Below are 21,076 nucleotides of genomic sequence, written 5' to 3' on the forward strand. Positions count from 1 at the left end.
CAGGCTAGACATAGCGTGCCTAATGTAATGTTTTTGAGGTTATAAAAATCCATTCCTGTGCATGAGCAAACTTTTTTTTTTTTAAACCTTCAATCTCTCTTTAGTGAATGGTGCAAGAAAAGCATGTTGTTCAGATTAAAATAGGTATTCTAACTGGCATTTAATCAAATGCAGGAAGACTTTTCCCACCTCCCAAGTCTGTTACAAAGACATAACATTTAAGCAGAAATACATCTATAAAAGGAACTAAATGAGCTCAGGTAACAAGTATGTATCAGGCATTCCATTCAGACTATATGAAAGGATATTCAGGCTTAACTTATAACTGAAGCAATGCAGAAAGCCCCAAAACATGGCATCTCTTAACATAAGCTCTGTATTTGAAGATAAAATTTTAATAGTGCTTTCAAATATTTTTTTTCCCCAAAGAAAAGTAGATGCTTCTGCCAGGAGAGAAGGGAGAGCCCCAAAGCTCCATTAAATTGTGTTGTATTAGGGATACACAGTTTATTCCAGTACATTCCGGAGATTTTTAGACTTTCCTGTTCCTCTGTGGTGAATTCTCCCTGGATAGAATAGGCTCTGCTGATAAAAGGTATCAAGCCTAATGGAATACAGGCAGGATAATCGGGAGGCGTAGCTCGGTAATCTGAATTTCGTCAGCTGTGAAATCAACAGCGTAATCCTATTGCTGATATCAAAACACAAAATGAATTTACAAGTCAGAGCCAGGATGATTGACCCATCACAGGATAAGGGATTGCAATTAGATATTTTTCCAGGTTTAAAATACAAATCTTTTCATAACCTGTTTTCAAGCTTTTGGATAGGACGTTTGATGTAAACAGATCTGTATTTGCAGCACTGAATCCTTGACCAGGAGGAGAAATGGTGCTTCTTATGTAGCATTGCTGCAAGAACAAATAAAGCATCTTTAGCATCCTAATCAGCAGACCCTTTTCTGCTGCTAAGCAGCATTGTGCTTTTGAATTAGGACGTGGATTCTGCGAACAAGCTGTGTGTCATGTACAACCTATTTACTCTGTTTGGGAAGCCACTGCTTTAAGTGACTGGATTTTTGTGTGTGTGTGTGTTGCAGTAAAGAGAGCAGAATGAACGGGCAATACCAGCAGCCGACGGATAGTCTAAACAATGATAATAAGTAAGTGGTACATTCTGTGACTCCTATTGTGAAAGGTAGTTGGCTTCTAGAAGGAGTTATACAGTCTGCTGTATATCCTGCAGTGATAAGTGCATTACCATATTTGACAGCACAGTAAGTCTGAACTGTTGCAAAATAAAGCTTTACTACATTTGCAAACCTTATCGTGATTTTGTGGCAGCTAACATGCTGACCTGATGCTGTTAACCCCAGTAATATGCCTTTGGACAGAATTAAGGGCTGTCATTACAGTATTGAAAGGGATGGGTTTTCCTTTAAATAATCCTATTTCTATTGGAACAGCAAAGGAAGTTCCAGAAGATTGAAAGAAAGCTTATTGAACACTGATACTTTAAGTCAGAACTGGATGACCTCAGTAATTCTGGGATGTGTTGGTCAGGCATTGATTCCAGTCAGAATAATGGAGTGGCTGACATAAGACTTGGCCAAGAATTTAAAGGAGAAATAGTTGAAGCCAGTATTCATAGTTTCATGGGAATAGATATGGTCACACAAACTTTATCTTTTTTTTTAATAAGGTTACAGTTTGGTAGTTGCAGTCATGTGCTGATGTTATGTATTTAAATTCCTCAAGGCATTTCATTTGACACTAAAAGTCTCATTAAGAAACTAGAATCCCACAATAGATGGATTTAAAAACTAGCTAACTAGGTCTCAGTGCATTTGTCATACGAGAAGACATCAAGCAGGTGTTTTGTGTGCTCCTACAGGGATTGATTCGTTAGATGTATGGTGTTTAATAGTGCTAGCAAAGATCTGAAAGAAAACAAAATGCATCACTGAGGCTTACGCACGACACAGGTTGGAGAAGTTGTTAATGATGAAGAGGATTAGGTAATGAGAGACTTCTGGGTTGCTTGCTTGCTAAGCTGGAAGCCAGTAAACAGCTGGGGCAATCCTAGAATCCTACATCTAGGAATAAAGAGCAGTGTCCATCCTGGCTGGATTAAAGACTGCATCTAGGAAAATGGGGACTCTTACAAATCTCTGGGAGACAGTCGACTGAACAAGAGCCCTTGTTGCAGCACTGGGTCTAGAGAACCCTGCAGTTTTTAAACATAAATAGGAGGATATCAGGTGAAATTAGAGAGATTATTTGATCATCGTGCAGCTGTGTTTATGTTCAGGTTTGAAGATAGCATTTTAAGAAAGAGGTTGAGAGAATGGAGAACATTTGAAAAACAGCCACAAGTAAAATTAAGACTGGGAAAAAAATCTTACCAACCAACAAAAGAGTCAAGGACTTCAGCCTTAAAAAAAAAAAAAAAAAAAAAAAAAAAAAAAAAAATCTAAGAGCAACTGGATCAGTCTAGCAGTATCTTTGGAAGAGAGAGGTCTGATTTCCAGTCTAGCAGGCAAAGGCGCAACAAGGTCTGAAAGCTGGAAGTTGAGGCTGAATATATTCAGTTTTCAAAATAGCTACAAACTTTCTATATTAAGGACAATTAGTGCAACAGCGTATCACTGGAAGTATCTACGATTAGCTCCTTCCCCTCCCCACCCTCCTCCAAGTAGTTTTTTTCTGGTTCACTGGAGTACCTAATTCAGGGAAATAGAAGGTCAGACTGGATAATCAGTGGTCCTCTTCAGGAATACGTCAATATTGAAAAATCTTTGGTAGCTAATATTGGTAAAGCTGATAGCTGTCATCAGACTGGAATGTTGCAGTAATAGCAAGAAGAGGAATAGAAAAATGTGGTTTATTTTCTCTGAACAAGCATGTCCTCTTCCCAGCTGATGTTAAGAGCTGGTGTTTTATTGATGGGTCAGATATCTTTACAATTTCTATCTGTGCCTAGGAGCACAAGCTTCTGCTTGTCTAAAATGTCAGGTTTTTTCCCCCTTTTGATCCACTAGTTCATTAACTCTTTTCTGTACCAGGTATTCCTTGTTTGCAGTAGTTAATCACCAAGGAACCTTGGAGAGTGGGCACTATACCAGCTTCATCCGGCAGCACAAGGACCAGTGGTTCAAGTGTGATGACGCCATTATCACCAAGGCTAGCATTAAGGATGTACTAGACAGTGAAGGGTAAGTTGTGAACTGAAAAGGGGAAGGGAAGGAAAGCTGACCTTCAGGCTTTTTTTTCTTTCTTTCAGATAAAAATACTGCTTCATCATAGAGAAGACTTAATTTCTCTGTTTCAGTATCTATTTTTTCTCTCTGCATTATCAGCGTTTCAGAATGTTGCTTTATGCTCCTGGATTTTTTGAAGGAAGAAGAGGGGAAAGACAAGGGAGCATCAGTTGCAATGTCTGTAACTAGTGCTCATGTCCAAACTCTTGCTTGCTAATGGAAGGGGCTCGGAAGATCAAAGTGATATGATTATCCAGTGTAGAAACAGGGGTCTTGCAAGTACTTACATCCATGACACAATCCTGTCTTTGTCTGCAGAACTTTTAGATTACTATGAGTGTAAAAGATTTGAAGAAAAGCCATTAGGAAAATATATGAACCACAGAATGGCAAGGCTATATGGGAGGCAGGTGTAGAATATGAGCTCATAGTTCATGGCTTTAAATTGATTTCAGATTGATGTTATGATTTTGGATGCTTGCAGTAGAAAAGTATTGGGAGTGCAGAGCAATAATTTGCAATGGAAACATTTAGGTGCTTCTCATTTGAGAGAAGCATTGGAGATTGGTATCTATTTTAAGAATGCAGCAACTTAAAATCTGAAATCTTCATTTTGGCTTTTTTCAACTATGAACTCAGTACTGGAAAAATAAGCCTGTTTTTGTTCTTTTTTTAATTATACCTGACATTTTCATTAATTGCTGCAGGCACAGATGTTCAGTTTGAAATTTTTAATAGGTTTACACGTTTTTCCTTTTGTGCACTTCAACTTGACAGTAAAAACCTCTCCTATAATATCTGAATTGTAGTGTCAAATGATTTGACTAAAATTGCTTATGCTTTAAGGTCACCAGGAGAAGTAAGCTGGATATTTTTATTCAATAACCAATGGTTAGCTTTGGTCCTGGCATGGGATATGTCCGTGGAAGAGACTGCCACAGGCAAGGAGGAGAGGATATGCAACGCAACTGCTGCATAGCTATCTCATTAAAGAGTGGTTAGGTATCTGATCCATTTTCCTTGGTTCAGATAAATGCTGACACTGAGTCGATCTCATTGGATAAGGGAAACTCCATGGGGCTGGAAAGAGAATGATAGGAACTGGGAAGTCTCAAAAATGCTTTGAAGTTATTTTAACCGAGTGGTGCAGTAACTCTGTCAGTGTGTGGTGTGTAAATATGTAGAGCTCAGTCCACTTCCCTCTGACATGTAACTGCTTGAGCGCTGGGCTCTGTCATGTAGCAGTGTGCATACAGTAATTAAGAATAGGAAGAACTTCATTCTGTTAAAACAGCAGAGTAGAGAACAGATTGAGACATTAGATATTAGAATCGGGTTTGACTGGGACACACATTTTCATCCACATTTTATTTTGATATGAGTAAACGGCATACAATTTGCAGCGATCATAAACGTCTTATGTTTTGGTTATGTGACTCTGAAGGAACGGCCGCCTCTTAATGCGTTTTGTATCATGGTAGTATTAAATGGACACTGCCCTGCCTGAGCATCAGCATAGTCCAATCTTCCAAAAAGTTCAGATTCCAAGTAGATTATACAACAAGATGGTTTGCCTGCATGATAGACAACTGTTCGGTTTCCTGAGCTGCTGGTATAACTATTTCAGCTGGCTTCCCTCCTCCTCTTCCATGGTTACTGCAGGAAGCTGACATTTCCCTGGAATCGCTTGAGATTGAAAAGAAAAACGAAATGGGTAGTCCTCCTCTCTGCGATTACATCAATAGAAATATTAATCTGCTACAATGGGCAGCAGAAAGCTGAAACTGTACCTCTACTTTCTTGCAGATATTTGCTGTTCTATCACAAGCAGTTCCTGGAGTATGAATAGCCTTATCCAGCAGCTTGTCAGATATAAACAAGGAAGAAAATAAGCAAGCCTTCTGAAACGACACACAAACCTACCTGAAATGAAAAGACCCATTAAAAAACAACTAGCACTGAGCTGTAACAGGACCTACTTGACACTGGCTCAAAGCCTGGCGGAGTAAGAAATGAACAATGTCCAACGTGTATGCAGTCCCGCAAGGACAGAAAGGGGGAAAAAAGAGGCTACAGTCAGTCACTTAACAGAGGAAATATAAAATGAAAGGAATGCTCTGGGTGGGGGAAATGGGAGCAGAGGAGTCCGGGCACTGGTACATCTCCTATGTTCCTCCAAAATGTGTGTGGGAAGGCAAGGGGGTGTACCCTCATCTCCATAAAGCATCTTCTCCATTGGTGCTTCAGCTCCGACGACCAATCATATAACAGTTAAAATTAAAAATCCAAGCCCATTTTTTATGCATATGGGTCTGAAAGCAGTAGAGTGGAGGAGGAGGGGATGACACAACTAAAGGACTTTGCAAGTATCTTTTTATTTGTGAATTTTAGTTATTAAATAAATACAGTATGAAACTATTAGGCTCTTTTTTTTTCGAAACATAAAAGAAATCCTGGATTGTGGAACTGAAGCTACAGTACTAAGACAGGTTTTCAAGCATGCCTGCTTGCACAGGTAATGTTTAATGCCATCGGACTGCTCATCAAAAGCATCAGCACAGATTATTTTCTGTTTGAGCCCTTTTTTGTTTTGTTTTCTATAAATAGCTATTTTCTTAATTTTTTTCCTTTTATTCCCTTTTTTCACGAGAATGAAATTCATAAATGCAACCATCAGTAAAATGAATGAATTGGCGTGTTTATACTGTAAGAGTGGTCTTGGTCCTTTTTTAAAACCTTGTGAATAAGTTTGAATTTCTCAGAATTGCTTCTTTTGTTGTTGCTGGCTTTGGTTTGTTTTTTTTTTTTTTTTTTCCCCCCTCCTGCCTTCCAAAGGCGTATATATATACGACACTTGAGAGAACCTCAGTATTGAAAAATGTACCATCTGTTAGCTACGGTTGCTGCTGGGGGCAGCACTGAGCGATAGATCTGCTGCTATTGAGCACTTCTGCAGTGCACTAGGCTTTTTAAGTAAACAACACATTTTCCTGGTATGTGCTAGGCTCCGTATTGGTTCCCTGTAGCCTCCCACAGGGATTAACTCCTCACGCACCCTCACCCCTTTGCAGAGTCTCAGCCTCTTTATCTGGGTCCTTAGCTGGTAGCAGCGGGTGCACCGGCTTGCTTGCGCTTTGTCACCAGCGCGTTTGCCTTCCCCTTCTCCCCCTCCGTTGCCGCCTTTCCAAGCGGCTCCTTTGCCTGCGCGGGCACCAGCAGCACCTCCTCGTGTGCTGCGTTTTGCTCCCAGGAGGCTGGGCCATGGATTGAGTTCACCACGTAGAGCTTAAAAAGAGCAAAAATCAGTTCTGCTCCCTCTTCCTCGTGGGACCTTTGGAGAGCTGAGTCTGTCTGAGGTTTCGACGCTCTCTAGATTTGTGTAAAGGCCGCTCCAAAAAGGTGATTAAGCTCTGCGTGCGTATGCAAGCAGCCCCCCTTTGACTTCGGCAGCGTGGTTACAAGTATGGGTTGGTCTGGCCCTTCAGATTCTGTGCTCTAGAAATGGGTTGCAGGTGTCTAACCTCCCGAAGGTAGAGGCAGAAAGTGATCTGTTTAACAGAAAAAAAACAAGGGGAAAATAAGTAAAGTCTGGGTTTGTTTGTTTTTTAAATGAGCGTCTTACAAGAGAAGCTGCACAAAAGGATGGCGAAATTGTATTTGATTTGTACACAAACTAGAAGAGCACAAGGCAGTGTTGTACATCGAGAGATTTCTGCGACACCTTGAAGCGGGGAAAGAAGAACCACTGACTAATTGGAACACCCTGAATACCGAATCAGACATTGAAAATGTACCGTACAGTATCGGAGGTATCTAGGCAGCCCAATTTCTGCAGAAGCGAATAGCACGCTCTGGTTTCGTAACCTGTCTTCCCCCATCGTCATGCTTGAAATAGTTTTCGGTTGTAATTGGGTACTGCAGGGTTTAACCTGAGTGTTCTTGTCGCAAATGAAAAACTGCTGGGGAAATGCAGATGAACGGTGCCCGCGCGGCCGGGGAGGCCCCCTCCCGCCTGGAATTGGGCACGGCGTCGTGTGGATGCTTGACGACGCTTCCTGCTACCTTTTAATAATGCAGCAAGCTTGCGGAGGAAGACGAGAAGCAGCCTCTGGTTATTCCCCAGGCTGCTGCAGTTCCAGTCCCCACCTCGCCCCGTTGCTGGAGGAGGAGTGCCACCGTGCGGCGAGCGGCCCGATGCCGAGCTCTGAGCCCCTGGCTGCTGCTCTGCTGCCAGAGCCTGAACAAACGAATTCTGTTCTCCGCTAGCACGCGCTTGGCTGCTGGAGCTAAGGCAGTCTATTTTGTTAATCCTTTAGAAACAAATTGTTTAGGGATGAGGCCAGCTACATAAGTCAGCCTTAATTTTTCTTTCCGCCCCTCTCAGGCTGGTGGCGAGCGCTGTGCTCTGCCTGACTGCGCCTGCACTGAGCGTTTGCAGTTGGAGACGGAGAGTGGAGCAGATTTCAGCGCTCTGTTTCTGGTTTTAAAAGCAGAATTCCCAGCGTATGTAAAAGCTCTTGTTTTTCTTTCTGTTTTTTTCTCTCTCTCTCTTCTCTCCCCCCTGTCGAATGTCTCACCCTGAATCATGCCAAGCATGTTTCTATTTCCAGCAACAGTAAATCGGCACAGGTTGTTAGAGCAGCAGAGAGCATTTTCCCTCTGCCTTAAAAAAAACAACAACAAAAAAACCCTCATTATACTTTTTTCTAATATGGCCTTCTCTTGTCCTTCCTCTGTTCAGAAATAATCATTCAGCTCACACGCAAGGCTTATTCCTGATAGAGCTGGGGGATTTCTCTTTGCAGAACTCACCGTCACCTTTAGGAAAACGCCAACGACCAAACTCCTTCCTGTGCAGTAAGATGCTAACGAATGACTGATCCAGTTATGCCTTCCTGGGGGGCTGGCAGACGGAGCAGAAATCCTGCCTGCTTCGATGACTAATTATCCCGCTGCTTCAGCTGCTGACCTTGCTCAAGTCAGGGACTGGGGTTTGGAGTCGATTTAATTTTGAAGTATAGTTTTATATTGGCATGGCTTGCCCTGTTGCGAGGAAGCATCTGAAGAAGTTACTGAATACAAAGACTTGTAGGATGATCCACGCTCATATTGGAGTATACGTTGTGTTTAAAACCCACGAAGTCACCTGCAGCGTAGCGTTTTCCTGTCCCCCTCTCAGGCACTGGACTAGAGATGCAGCTTCACTTGATGCTGGTGCCTGAGGAAAACTTGAGCAAAAGCCGGGATGTGAGAAGCTGTCTGGGGGGGGGGGCAGCTGGGAAAACTGAATGTAGTGTGGATTCCTTAACCTGCATTAAACCCCCCATGTGGATGCTCTTACTCAAAATTAGTGGCCTTAATCCCATGAAGTTTAATTCTTGCTTGCACCCCTATATGTCTGATAGCAGAACGACATTGTACGTGATGCCTTTGAGCATGCTCTGCCAGAGCTGTTGGACAGTAGCTGCAAACGTGATCCCAAATCTACTGATTTCTCTGGCTTCTGTTGCATCTAACTGTTGTATTTGGGAATCTGTTCATAATCTGCTCTCGGTGCTGATTTGACCAACTTGCTCCATGTTTTCTTTAAAGCACTGATATTAGCATTTGTATTCCCTGAAGGAGGGGACCGTGAGGAACGCTCCCCTCTCGCTCAGCAGGGTGGGGAGGACTTGGCTTCTGACACGTATCTTCCCCCCCAGTTTCTAGGATGCAAACCACGCAGACCGCCGTCTACTGCAGAATATTGCTGCTTCCCCCCTTCTCTCTTGCAGCGAGCGCTTGAGGAAGAGTAGCACTTAGTAGCGGTAAGCGGCAGCACGGCTCATCGGGCTGCCTGGGAACGCGCGGGAGGTCCGCCAGAGTCCGGAGCGGGAATGAAGGTGAGCCGCGTCCCGGGCTTCCCGCGAGCAGCGGCGTTGGCTTCCCGGAGCCAAACAGGGTGTGCTGCCGCGCTGGTTCTTTACAACAGCTGTCCTAAAACTCTGCCTGCTGAATAATCGATACCGTTTGATCCTTGAGGGACGCCCTGACTGCCCGGCCCACGACACGTGTTCAGTTTGGTATTTCCAGCCTGTTTTAAATCAGGTTCTGACTCTCCGCGCAGTGAGCAGCGAGTGCCGAGGCGTTTCCCGCAGTCGCTCGGGCTGCTTGCCTGGGACTAGCGAGAGGCTGAACCGGAGATGCCGGAGCATCCGAGCTAACCTGGGACTGCTTCGACTTAACCCGTCGTCCCCCAGCAGCCGCCTCCTACCCCGGGTGGCCTGCCAGGGTCTGAGCAGGGTCGTGGCTTTTTAAGCTTAAAACGAAGCGCGGTAGTGACACGGTTGTCAGTGGACGGGTACCACAGTGAGCGTTTCCGCTGCCTGGCCTCTGGCACGGTTCCCACGGCCCTGGCAGGAAAACTTTGGGCCGCCCCGAGCGGGGCAGCGTTGCAGGCTGCACGGGAGGGCTTCGTGCTCCGGGCTGTTCCCGAGTGGCAGGGCATCTCTGCGCGAAGAAGAGCCAGCCGGGCCCTGGCGGTGCCACTTGGCGACCTCTGCAAGGCACCTAAATAGGGTGTTTAAAAGTCTGCTTTCCCAGCACCGTTAGCAAAAGCTTGGTACTATAAGCGGGCAGTGTCAGAAAGCAGTTTTATCTTGCCTATGAATGTTTTATGGCTTAGAAATAGTAGAAATGACTCTGCGGTCACTCTCTTCCTGGCTCGTAATGACTGGTTGCTCTGAGCAAACCCCTCGGTCCTCCGCCGGCCGTTAGCTGCCGGGAAGCCCTCCTCTTCGACCGGTTGCTCGCTTTGAAACCCCTTGGAGCCCCGGAGGAGATGGCTCGGGGGCGGCCGAGATGCTTTCACCACCTCCATCTCCAGCACGTGCAGCTCTTCGGTGCTCCCCTGCGGCGAGGTGCAAAGCACCTTTCTACGTGTGCTAAGGGATCTGCGCGTGAAACCGTCCTCGTCCTGAATAAAACTCAGAGCGTGAAGAGCACGGAAAGGCTTAATACGGCAGTGAGGTGCTCTCGGCTTTGGCGTTTCTCTACTGGTGTTTGGTGTTGCACCCAGCACGCGTCACTGTGCCCTGCCGGCTGCTCGCTGGTGGCCAGGGGCCAGGTGTGGTGTCGGCATGACACGGTAAGGAGCTTTTGGGCTGAGGACGGCAGCCTCTCCGGGCTCATCGCATTTGGGAGAATTATCTGAGCAAAGGGAGATTTCAGGTTTGCAAAGCCGTATCCCACCCCCGCGAAGGTAAACGCAGCGCGATGCAAAAGCGATCCCTGCGGCTGCCGCGTTATCAGGACTTTGCTAAGCGTTGCGAAGCAATGAAATACGATACGCGAGAATAGTGAGACAGAAAATCGCCGTGTTCGCTCATGAGGTGATTCAGGACAGTGAGGATTTGGACCACTTAACCACCGTCAGGCCAACGTGTATGTTGTTAGCCCGTGTCTTTAAACAGCTCTTGAACTTTCTAGTTCTAACTGGTCTCATTTGGTTCCAACTTTTTTCTGCTTTGTGATCAGGGATGGCTGTGAACATGGCGCTATCTTTTGTGATAAGAAAGCATTTAAGTGAGTTTGAAGAAATACATAGTACATAAAATGCAAAGTTTATTATAACTACTTGCTATTGCTTTCTCTAGCTGTCTGCTTTCCCCTGGAAAGTCAGATTTACCAGCCCTTCTAACTTATGCATATATTGACTTTCTTGTATTTTTTCTACCCAGTTTTAAACTCTGGTTTGAGAAAATTGATGATGGTCTACTATCATGAATGATTTCTCAACAAGCAAAAAATTCCTACAGCTTAACACTCTCCTTTAGTGAAAATGAGAACTTCAAGTTACATGTTGAAATGCCTGTTTTTCCATAGTAACTTTCAAATCTAGGTCAGAGAAAAATCTTTCCTCGAAGCAGCTGCATCTTTGGAAGGCTCATCATTTTTACCAGCTATTTCAGGTAACCAAAACCAGAAGTATGTAAAACCACTGAGTCAAGTTTTCGGCCGTAGATGTCTTTTCACATCTGAAACCAATTCCGTTTGGCCCACGCAAAAAAAACACAGGTTATTAGCAGGCATCTAACACTTCAGTTTTAGACAGCATTTGTGAAAGTTGCAGTTTTGTATTTAAGTTTTTCCAGGCTAGGGGTTCGGTGTGTACTTTGGGGTCTGTCCCAGCCGCTGCTGGCGCGGCGTCATGCGCTGTTGGCATGCAGAGCCCTCGCCGGCTCGCGTGGCTTTTCCTCGCCTCAGAAACGCACTGAGCCCCGATAAATATTCTCTCCTGTAAAGAAACTTTTGCTAAAGTTGAAAAACGTGCCAGGCTTGTCAGCATGGCAGCGTGTCTTCTCCAAGGCCTGTTAGCTTTACCAAGCCCTCAAGGCCAACGGCATTTGATGCTCTTATATATAACTTCCAAGAGTAACTTCTTGGGTCTGAGTCCGTGCCTCAGCCACGGGAGGCTGGAGAAGGCCAGATGTTCTCCCTTGTCTGAAAGGTCTGAGATGCTTTAAAATACATTTTAAAATAACTCTTTCGGAAACTCCTTGTGGTCCTTAGGAAATCAATTTGTTGGAAGAGGAAGACACCCAGACAACGTTCAGGGAATGATTGATTAAAATGTCAAGTTGTTCCGTTATATTTGGGCTTTGTGCATGAGGGATTTACTACTGCTCTAGACTTGGGCTGACACCACTGCTTAGCCCATTTTCTCTTCATCCATCATGTTCGAGATGCATGCGGTGCTCTCACTGCTGCCTGTAAACTACTTGTGGTACAAGGTAGAGCTTTTTTCAAAAAGGGAGGCCGTGCTTTCCCGCGGGGGACCGTTGTTCATCATCGTCTGTTCCTGGCTGAGCATCAAAACCGTTCACAGAGGCCAAGTGACACTGATGCTGGAGCCAGAATGAAAAACCTCGATGAGACTCAGTTCCAATGACCAGGGAGCATGGAAAAATCTGCAGAGGTCAGGTTAGGGCATAAAGATGCTGCTAGAAGGAAAGGGACTTCTTTTATTGAGAGCGCATAAGAATAGCGAGAATTTCATTTCCTGCATGGAAGAAAATAGCATTGGTTGTAGTCTGGATCCACCATGCGAAGACGGCGTCTTGCCAGCCTGTCGTGGTAGAAACCGTTACATTTACTGGAAACGGAGGGCAAAGCAGCTGCGTTTGTGGGCAGAGGGAGCAGCTTTCCTTCTGTTCCTGTCACCTGCGGGAACCTTCGCTGCGCTCAGGCCAGCGGTGTCTTCTCTTGCGAAGGAGAGCAGATGATTTTGAAGTGGCCGTCATCAGGACCGGGAATGGCCCCCGCGCTTCCCGTGCTGCGTATCCCGCTGCGAGAGGCAGCGACTCTTTCTCCTACGTGGTAGGAGGTGCTGTGGCACGACTTGGTCTCCTGTACAGCAGAGCCGTGCTCGGGGAAGCAGAAGCCGCAGGTTTCCACCGGCTCCGGTACCCTGCTCCCGGTAGATCCATCACCAACGCTGCCTGCTTCCACTAGGCGATCTGCAAATAAATTACCTGTATTAGCTTAAGACCTTTCTAGGAGCAGACCATCCGAGCAGGAAGGTGTCTCCTGCCTTCCTCCCAAGTGCACGTGAACCGCGAGCCAGCACGGCCTCCTTTTGCGAAAGCCCAGCGTGTCTGGGTGCGTGTGCCCGTGCGGCTGTCGTGCAAGCGAAGCATCGCTCAGCCGCTCGCGCCTCGTCCCGCCGCCGTGGGAGGCGAGAGTCTAGGGGCGAATGACGCAAAAGCCAAAGGCCGAGGGAAGGGACGGGGTCAACGAGTTGCAAAGCGCTGGAAACAGGAAGGCTGAGGTTTAGTGCTAAAGCAATTGTAATATTTATAACGCTGCGTCTGCATTGTCTTTTCGTTGAATGCTCCTTTCGTAGCCTATGCAAATGCACCGATGCAGCGGTGTGCAACGCGCAAGAGCTCCAGAAAGGCGAGCGGGCCGGGCCGGCCGTGACCAGCTGTCGGCTGGGAGCCGGCTATCGCAGGGCTCTGCTCCATCGCCTAAGATCTGATGAGTAAGGTGAGGTGAGGAATATTAAAAAGCATACAGTAAATCTCTTTGAACCTGTCAGCCTCCCTTAAAAATGAATGTTCAATGCCACAGTGTCCTCAGACAAGAGTCAATAAGAACAGCTTAAATTACAGTTCTGCTGAAGAATGACTCTAAGGATGACACATCGGGTCACAGGCTGTTCTCAGTGATTTTTTGCAACATCCAGCACGATCAGCTCTGAAATGAATGCACATATACGTGTGTGCCTGTGTATATACACAATATATCTAAAAATATCTACACACATATATAGATATCCACCGTATTAAAAAAGGGAAGTGGAGGAGGGAGTGTGAAAACATCTTTTATATGTTGGTTTACACCTTTTCTCTCTAAAGCAACGACCTGTAAAGCATCGCTGGCCCCAGGGCTGAAACTTGGGCCTTGGTGCTGCACGATAGTTCGGCAGAGGGGCTGCATGGGGCAGACCTTGACGCAGGAGCAAGCGACCCCTGGTACCACGGCTCCTCGCCATCGGTAGCGATTAGCCCGAGCTCGTTGCGGCCCCCGTCGAGCGTGCTTGGAGCTGCGATTGCTCCGCAAGCCCCGTTTCTTCCCTGCGTCCGTGTTGCGCTTAGGGAGAGAGTTGCTTTTTGCAGCTTCTCCTCCCTGGGCCGCGGAGGAGGGATCGCGCCCCTTCCCCTGCCCCCCAGCCGCCGCCGCTCACCTTTGGAGGAGTCGTCCCGGCGGTGGCAGGGGCCGGCGCTGGCCTGGCAGGAGACCACCTCTCCCTTCCTGCGCAGGTGGCTCCAGCCCAGGAACAGGGAGCAGACGAGGGCGCAGAGGCAGAGCCCCAGCAGCAGGTAGACGACCAGCCACGGGTCCTGCTCCGCGCACGGCTTCTGCTCCAGGCCGCCGGCCGGCGGCGAGGTGCTGCCCAGGGTGGATGGCGGCGGCGGCACGGCCACCAGGGCGGCTGCAGGGGACCGGGGTGGGGGGGACATGAGCGAGCTTAGACACCGCTCGCGTGCGCCGTCCCCGCTAGCGCCCTCGATGCTCTGCTGGGAAAGGCGATGGAAGCGGCTACGTGGCCCCCCCGCGCTCGGCTTTCCCTCTCGTTCCTCCTCTCCGGCAACCGCTTCTCCGCCCCAGCGTGGCCCTGCTGCAGCTTGGGGGGAACCGCCGGCCCCTTCCCCTCCCCGCGGCAAGGGGCGAAGGCTGCTGGTGGCCACCGAGGACGGTCACCTCAACCAGGGGCACGTGGCGGGGACGGTGTTTCTGGGGAGGGGGGGAGAGGGGAGAGCAGGATGGGGCCCCCTGGCCCGACCTTTCCTTTCCCATAAAGTGCCTCCCCCCGAGGAGGAGCCGCGGGGGGGGGGGGGGTTGCTGCCCCTCTCCTGGCGTCGGGGCCTCCTCCAGCCCAGCCGGGCGGCCCCGAGCCCCCCGCGCCGCAGCCTTACCCTCGCAGGCCGGGGCGCACTGCTTCGGGTGCTGCCCGCAGACGGTGGTGCAGTTGATGCATTTCTTCAGCAGCTCGTCGTAGTAGAAGCCGGCTCTGCTGCCGCAGGCCATGGACTCTGCGGGAGGGAGGCAGAGCGACACGGCCCCTGAGCGCCGGGCGCCCGACCCGCCGGAGAGGCGACGCCGGGGCCGGCGGGCGCCCCGGGGCCGCGCACGGGGCCCCCCCCGAAGCCACTCACCGCAGAGGGCAGCGCAGCGGCGCACCGCAGGGCGCCCGCACACCAGGCTGCAGGGGATGCACTGGCAGACGAGGGCGTCCCAGTACTGCTGGTCCGTGCAGTTGCTCATGGCATCGCACCCGCCGCGCGGCCGAGCCATGCCTGCGGGAGAGGAGGGCCGTGAGGCGCCGGGCCCCTGCCGCCGGCTCCCGCGAGCGAAAACGCAACCGGAGCGACGGCTGGCGAAACCGGCGGTTTCGAATTCTGGAAACGCCCCAATTCCCTGGTGGCTTCGGGGCGGCCCGTGCCATCCCGCGGGGGGCGTTTTCCGGCACCGCTCTTCGGTGCTCCGCTCTCATAACGAAAGCGGGCTTTGACGTGTCCGGCCTTCCCGGGAAGCCGGAGCGGGGATGGCTCGCTGGGGGGGTTTAAGAGCGGGCTCGGCGGATGCCAACAGGGACCCTGGCGGCGAAGGCGGTTTTGCACCGCGGGGGACGGCGAGCGGCCGCGGCAGGAGCCCTCTGCACCATTTGCAGCCAGCGGTGCAAAAATCCATGGAAAAAAATCAGCGCGCTCACGCAGGCTCATGCAGCAGCCGAAACCTTTGCACGTCGCCCTCGCCAGGTGCCCCCAGCCCTCGTCCCGCCGGCGGGAGGGCGGTCGCGCTGCAAAGGCTCCGCTCGGCACTGCGGATGCGAGCGGTGCCCGGAGCCTCGCACGTGCCCCCGCAGATGTTTCCTGGCCCGGCGGCGCTGACGGGACCCGAAAGGTTTAAACCTGGCCTGCGCTGGGGCGCTGGTTTCTGCTCGCCCGCAGGCTGCCGCCTCCCTCGGCTGAGCCCTCTGCGCCGCCGCCTCGGCAGGGCCCAGCCTGGTTTTTGTGGGTTTTTGCACAGAAATGCCCCTGCGCCCCCTTTTCTCGCCACACGCTCCGGTCGAACAAGTGCATCCCGCTGCTTCCCGGTGCGGAGTGGCCCCGGCAGAGGCGGCTGAGGCCCCGTTCCCACCTCTCCCCGCCGTGAACCGGCTCCATCCCGGGGCTCCACGTGTGCAAACCCCTCCCGTTCCCGCGGGGTAAAGGCGAAATCCGCTCTGCCCGAGGACACGGGCCTGCGGCTGTTCAGTTAACGTTGCTTAAAAAATTAAACAGCGGCTCCCTTTAGAGCCGGCTGCGGACGATCCCCAGGGCGCAGCGAGGCGCCGGCCCGCGCTCTCCTGCCATGCGCTTCGAAGGCTTCTCGTCCCCCGCGAGAAGCCGCCGAGGACGCCGGCGCCGCGTCGCAGTGGGTTTGCACGCGGGGTGCGGCGGCCTGGGAAAGGGAGGCTTGCGGCAGCGGTTCAGCCGGGGGAGGCTGCAGGCCGGCAGCCGCGCCGGAGCGCCGGGTCCACGGCGGCATTTGGCCCCCCCGGCGTCCCCACCCCGCAACAGCAGGGCGAGCGCCCCGGCTCCGGCTCCGCTCCGCCAGCCTGGGAGTCCCTCCGTGCCCTGCCGGCTCACCTGGAAAAGCCGCCGGCGGCCCCCGGCCTCGGTCCCCTCGCCCGCGCGGCTGCCCCGCATCCCCAGCCCGGCGCGGGAAACTCACGCTCGACTCTCCCGCGGTGCCGCTAGGCTCCCCGGGCCACTGCCATCTCGCCGCGCGCCGCGGCCTGGCGCCCGCTCATTACTCAGGAGGTTTATTATTAGAGATCGATTTGATTAATGCCTGGGCCATGTGTTTCCTGGGGCTTCCCCTCCGTCCCTCCCATGCAAATGGTCCGCGTGCGCGGCGCAGCGCCACGGGGCGCCCCGCGTGGCCGAATGCTCAGGCACCGCGCCGGTCCGCGCTTCGGGAACGGGGGCCGCCGGGGGCTCGGTGGTGCTGGCCGTGCACCGGCCGGAGAAGCCCTCACGCTGCTGCAGCTCCTGCTTTGCTCCCAGGGTGGAGCGGCAGAGGCTGCCCGCCGGGAACGCCGTCCATCCGGGAGCTGCCCGGGCCCCTGCTCGCATCCCACAGCAGCATCTCGCGGGTCCCAGCAATGTGCTTGAAACACAGCTCCTCTCCGGCAGCCCCGAGGCCTCGGAGCCGGTGGCAAACCTGGCCGGGCTCCGGCCCCAGGCAGCTCTTGCAGATAGCGGCTGGAGGTGAAGGAAGCAGTAATAACGCGGCTTGGTTTTTGGATAGCAAAAGAGTTACCTTTGCTCCGCCGGCAGCCTCCAAGTACGGCTACGTGCTTACTTTTAGATCTCGCCTTGCCAATGAGGAGGGGGGATCAGTAAATCACCGAAGCAGCAGCGTAACCGTGCCCCCGCAAAGGCCGTTTTCAGGCTGTAATGCGGTGCATGCGGCTCTTCCCTCGCCGAGCTGGTGCCGGAGCTGGTGCCGGTGCTGGTGCCGCAGGGAGCTGCCCGCGATTGCCCTCCCGGAGCGACCGGCTCCCTCTGGCCGGCAGGGCCTGACGTTCCCGGACAAACCCGACCCGCTTCGCGGCACACTGCGGGGTATCCCTAGGGAAAGCCACGTCAGGTCGCACAATTACTGTTTTTTCCGCTTTTCCGCTAGGGCTGCGTTAACTCCTGGCTGTTTCTCCCCCTTTCCTGCCGAAAGGAGCCGGGCGCGCAGCAGTGACTCAGCTCACAGCGGGGCGTTTGCGGGACGTTTTCTGCAGCGGCGGCTGAGGGGGGAGGAAGACGCGATACCTTTTACTTTCTCTAAACATCAGTGGGGCAGCAGCGGGGTTTTTTCCGTTCGGGTTAAAAGCTGCCACTGTGCCGCTCACCCGGCCCGTTTCCCAGCCCGTGCTCCCCGCCGGGCTTCCCGGGATCCGTGCACGGGGCTGCAGCCTCGCTGCACCCGCTGCATCGCGCTGGGCCAGCCTGGCAGGTGCCGGCGTGCAGCAGGCATTCGCGGGGCGGGAAGAGGCGCAGGAGGCTTGGCGGAGGCTGGCTCCAGGGGATCCGGCCGGCACTGGAGGGGGAAGAGCCGCGGGAAGGGTCGGGCTGGGCAGGCGAGGAGGGTGCGTCGGCCGCCGGGGCCGGCAACGTGCTGCCCGTTACGTTTCTGACTCAACCCAAAAGAGAAAACGCGCGCGGACGGGCGGCGTTCTGCCCCCGCGCCGGGGCCGCTGCAGGCGCCCCGGAGGCTGAACCCACTCGTGGGGAACGAAGCCCCGGAGCGGAGAAACCTGGTGCCACGGAGAAACCCGGCGCCGGCTGCTGCTCGGCCCCGTGGCGAACGAGGGACACCGGCCTCGGCACCGTCTGCGGGGCCCCGGGGCGAGGGGCAGGCTCACGGCACGGGGCTCACGTCCGTGCCCAGGGAGCAGCAGCAGGGCCCGGGAAGGACCCGGAGCTTGGGAAGGGGCTTGGGGGGCGGTTGAAACCCCGCTGCAGGGTTCCGGGGCTTCCCGGGGAGATGCGCCTTTGGCTGCGCGGGGCCGGCGGCGCTGCCCGGACGGCGGCAGAGCCCGTGGCTCAGCGACCCGGCGAGCACGCGGGCAGCGGACGCGGGAGCCGAGACCTCGGCGCCTGCCGGCGGCACCGGAGCCCGGCGCGGCCCGCGGGGTTTTGCAGGGGAAACCTGCCGCCGTAAATAGCAGCCGGCGCCTTGCCGTTGCCACCCTCGCCTGCCCTCGAGGGGGAAGTGAGAAGCACTCGGGGGAGGTTTGGCCGGGCCGCGCGAGCGCAGCTACAGCCGCGGGGGGGGGGAGAGCGCCGGCGGGCTGCTCCCCCGCAGCCTCCCCCCTCCTCATCCTCCCGCAGCCCTCCGCATCCCCGTTGCATCCTTCGGCATCCGCCGCGCACGGCTCCGGCGGCACCGCGCTCCGGCTGGGGTGACGGAGCCCGGTTTGTCCTGACGGGACGGTTTGACACCCCGGGGTGCGGGCGGATGGGGGGGGACGGTTCGGCTCCCAAACGTTTCGGGCCGGGGCGGCCTTCGGCCTCGCGCGGCGGCCTGCGGGCTCTGCCCAGGAGATGGCAGCCTCGGCCAGCCCAGCCGGCAGAGCCCGGGAGGCAGGTGAGGAAGATGAGGCAAAGCACCATCTTCGGACAGGACGGCTAATAGGAGAAGGCGGCATTTCCCGGCTAAACCTCGGCACGGCCGCGGCAGCCGGCCCCGCACGGGGGAACGGGCTGTTTCCATGCTGGATTTCAGTGGCGGGACATCTCCGGCCAGTCGCCTTCCCATGGTGCAGGCCGCCCGGCTGCTCCACTGTTAATCTTTAGCACGGAAAAGCCGTGGGGAAGTTCCAGAGGGCTGGAGGGCGGCCGGGGGGAAACCAGTATCCCAAAGGGATAAGGGGGCTGATCCCAGGAACCGCCGCCCAGGTAGGCTGCTCGCGGTCCCCGGCCAAGCTGCAGGCAGGGCTGTTTGGGATACCGTCAGCCAAAAATGAGAAGCTAAAAATATAATTAAGGTCGTTAGCTCGGTTTCATGGATGGCAGCTCCCGTCAAGTGAGCCGGCTTTGCTCTCTGGCACGGCTCTGGGCTGGCTGATAAAGCTAATTGTGCTGCTGCATTGTAATGGCTTTCTCCAAAGTATTTAATTTGCAGCCATGTGACATTTCCATTTGGGAAGCCGGCTTTATACGGAGTCACTGGAGCGCACATCCGACGGGCTGCGGCCGGCTGCGTTTTGCACGAGCCGGTGTTTTTATCGGCGACGCCGAGCTGCCGTGCGGGGCCACCGGCTTCGCCTGGCTCGACGGGCACCGTCCGGCCGAGCGGGCTGCGCGGACCCGGCGCACGGGGACAGCGGAGCCGGGTTTTCCCCACCGAGGCTACGGCGAGGTCTTAGGGCAGGAAGCAGCCGCTGGACCCCGGCGCCGACAACCCGGCCGAGAGGACGATTGCCCGTTGACCCCGTTTTAGGAGAAGGGCATGAACTCGGAGTCACGCAGCGTCTCTGGACGAGAGGAAATCTCCACTTGGCGGGACGCGACTGAATCCAGCTTCTGGGAGAAGCTTTCCAGCCTGCGTGGGAGCGCGTGCGCCTGCGCGGGCAGCAGGGCAGGCGAGGGCTGCGCCGCACCGTCTCGCGGTCCTGCCCGGCCCCTGCAAACCACTGCATCCGCCGCTCCGGGCTGCAATCGAGAGCTGTGGTTTTTCTCCAGCGGATAATGCGGGGTTCTTTCATTTTTCTTAGCTTCCCCCAGGATGGGAAGGTTGGGCGCAGGCAGGGCAAGGAGAGGGTATCTGGGCGGCCCCAGGCCCTCCCCTCCCTGGGGCTTTTGGCTGCTCTTGGCCCCAGCCCGGCTCCGGAGCTCCGCGGGGCTCCCAGGGCGTCCCGGCTATTAAAGGATGAATCCTCGCCTCCCCTTTGGGCACCCGCCTGTCTCCACCGCGACGACGGCGAGGCGGCGGCACGGAGGGATGAAACTCCTCGCCCGGGGTGGCGCGAGCACCCAGGCGTCCCGGCTTCGGCGCCCCGGTGCGGCTCCCGCAGCCCCAGCGGCACCCATCCTGGCAGATCCTGGTGGTTTTGGTCCCCGCGGTCCCTTTCCCGGGGCAGGGGGGATTTGCCAGGGCGCTCTTCCCCCATCAGGGCTGGGAGCCAGTGCTGGTGCCGGTGCCTAACACCTCCTGGTTTTCAGCCTGTTTCCCTGGAGTTTGGGCTCCGGTCTGCACTGCTGAGTCACCGCAGCTCGTTGCACCGCTGCCGTCACGGCTCCCGGACGAATACTTTCCATTTTCCCATTGCTTTAATTGTCCTAGTTGGAGAAAACTGCTCCGGAGTAGCTCTGGGCTGCAGAGACCTGCTACGCTCCAGCTCCCCCAAGCCAAGGCCGCCATCACCTCCCTGTTCCCGCGCCGGGGCTCTCCGCGCCGGCCGGGGACACAGGGCACGACGGGGGACGCGCGATCGGGAGCGGGGGGTTTTGCCGGCCCCCTTCCCCGTGTGCTCCAAATCCAGCCGATTGGCGACGAAATCCTTCTTTATTCCGTGCTCGCCCCGCACGGCCTCCCGCGTGCCGCGGCGGTGGGGCGGCTGGTGCGAGGCTGCCGGCGGGGCCGGACTCTCCCTCCCCATCGCGGGACGGGCGCCCGCGGCCCCCCGGCTCCCGCGGGTCCCCCCACCGCCGACGCTGCCGGCGGCGCGGCTGAATGCCGCCCGACGGGTTTGCGGAGAGGCTCGTCCCGTCCGGCTGGATTTTTTTGGCG

General features: G+C 54.0%; 2 protein-coding genes across 5 annotated transcripts in view; one reads left to right on the forward strand and one right to left on the reverse strand.

Annotated features, from left to right (window-relative positions):
- The window catches only part of USP22 (ubiquitin specific peptidase 22), a 118,254-nt gene extending 112,285 nt beyond the window's left edge, over positions 1-5,969 (forward strand). For all 4 annotated transcript variants that reach the window (XM_067306394.1, XM_013945491.2, XM_013945492.2 and 1 more), the window contains 3 exons: positions 1,100-1,162; positions 3,065-3,214; positions 5,066-5,969. In XM_067306394.1, coding sequence (XP_067162495.1) covers positions 1,100-1,162; positions 3,065-3,214; positions 5,066-5,108 — 256 coding nt within the window. In that variant the 3' untranslated portion in view covers positions 5,109-5,969. The remainder of the gene's footprint in view (positions 1-1,099; positions 1,163-3,064; positions 3,215-5,065) is intronic.
- Positions 5,970-10,879: 4,910 nt separating this feature from the next.
- On the reverse strand, positions 10,880-15,067 carry TNFRSF13B (TNF receptor superfamily member 13B). Its single transcript, XM_067306270.1, has 4 exons — positions 14,959-15,067; positions 14,719-14,835; positions 13,986-14,234; positions 10,880-12,756 (listed from the first exon to the last, which is right to left on the reverse strand). The coding sequence occupies exons 1-4, from the start codon at positions 15,065-15,067 to the stop codon at positions 12,482-12,484; spliced, it is 750 nt and encodes a 249-aa protein (XP_067162371.1). The 3' UTR covers positions 10,880-12,481.
- Between the last annotated feature and the right edge of the window lie 6,009 nt (positions 15,068-21,076).

This window comes from Apteryx mantelli, chromosome 16 (genome assembly GCF_036417845.1).
Source record: "Apteryx mantelli isolate bAptMan1 chromosome 16, bAptMan1.hap1, whole genome shotgun sequence".
NCBI lineage: Eukaryota > Metazoa > Chordata > Aves > Apterygiformes > Apterygidae > Apteryx > Apteryx mantelli.

Bases quoted from the DNA above. Each gene is read 5' to 3' on its own strand.
- TNFRSF13B (XM_067306270.1), bottom strand. From the start codon at position 15,067: ATGAGCAACTGCACGGACCAGCAGTACTGGGACGCCCTCGTCTGCCAG. The intron at 14,235-14,718 runs GTAAGGCTGCGG...GGTCCCCTGCAG, and splicing joins GTGCGCCCCGGCCTGCGAGG to CCGCCCTGGTGGCCGTGCCG. The intron at 12,757-13,985 runs GTGAGCGGCGGC...ATTTATTTGCAG, and splicing joins CCGGGACGACTCCTCCAAAG to ATCGCCTAGTGGAAGCAGGC.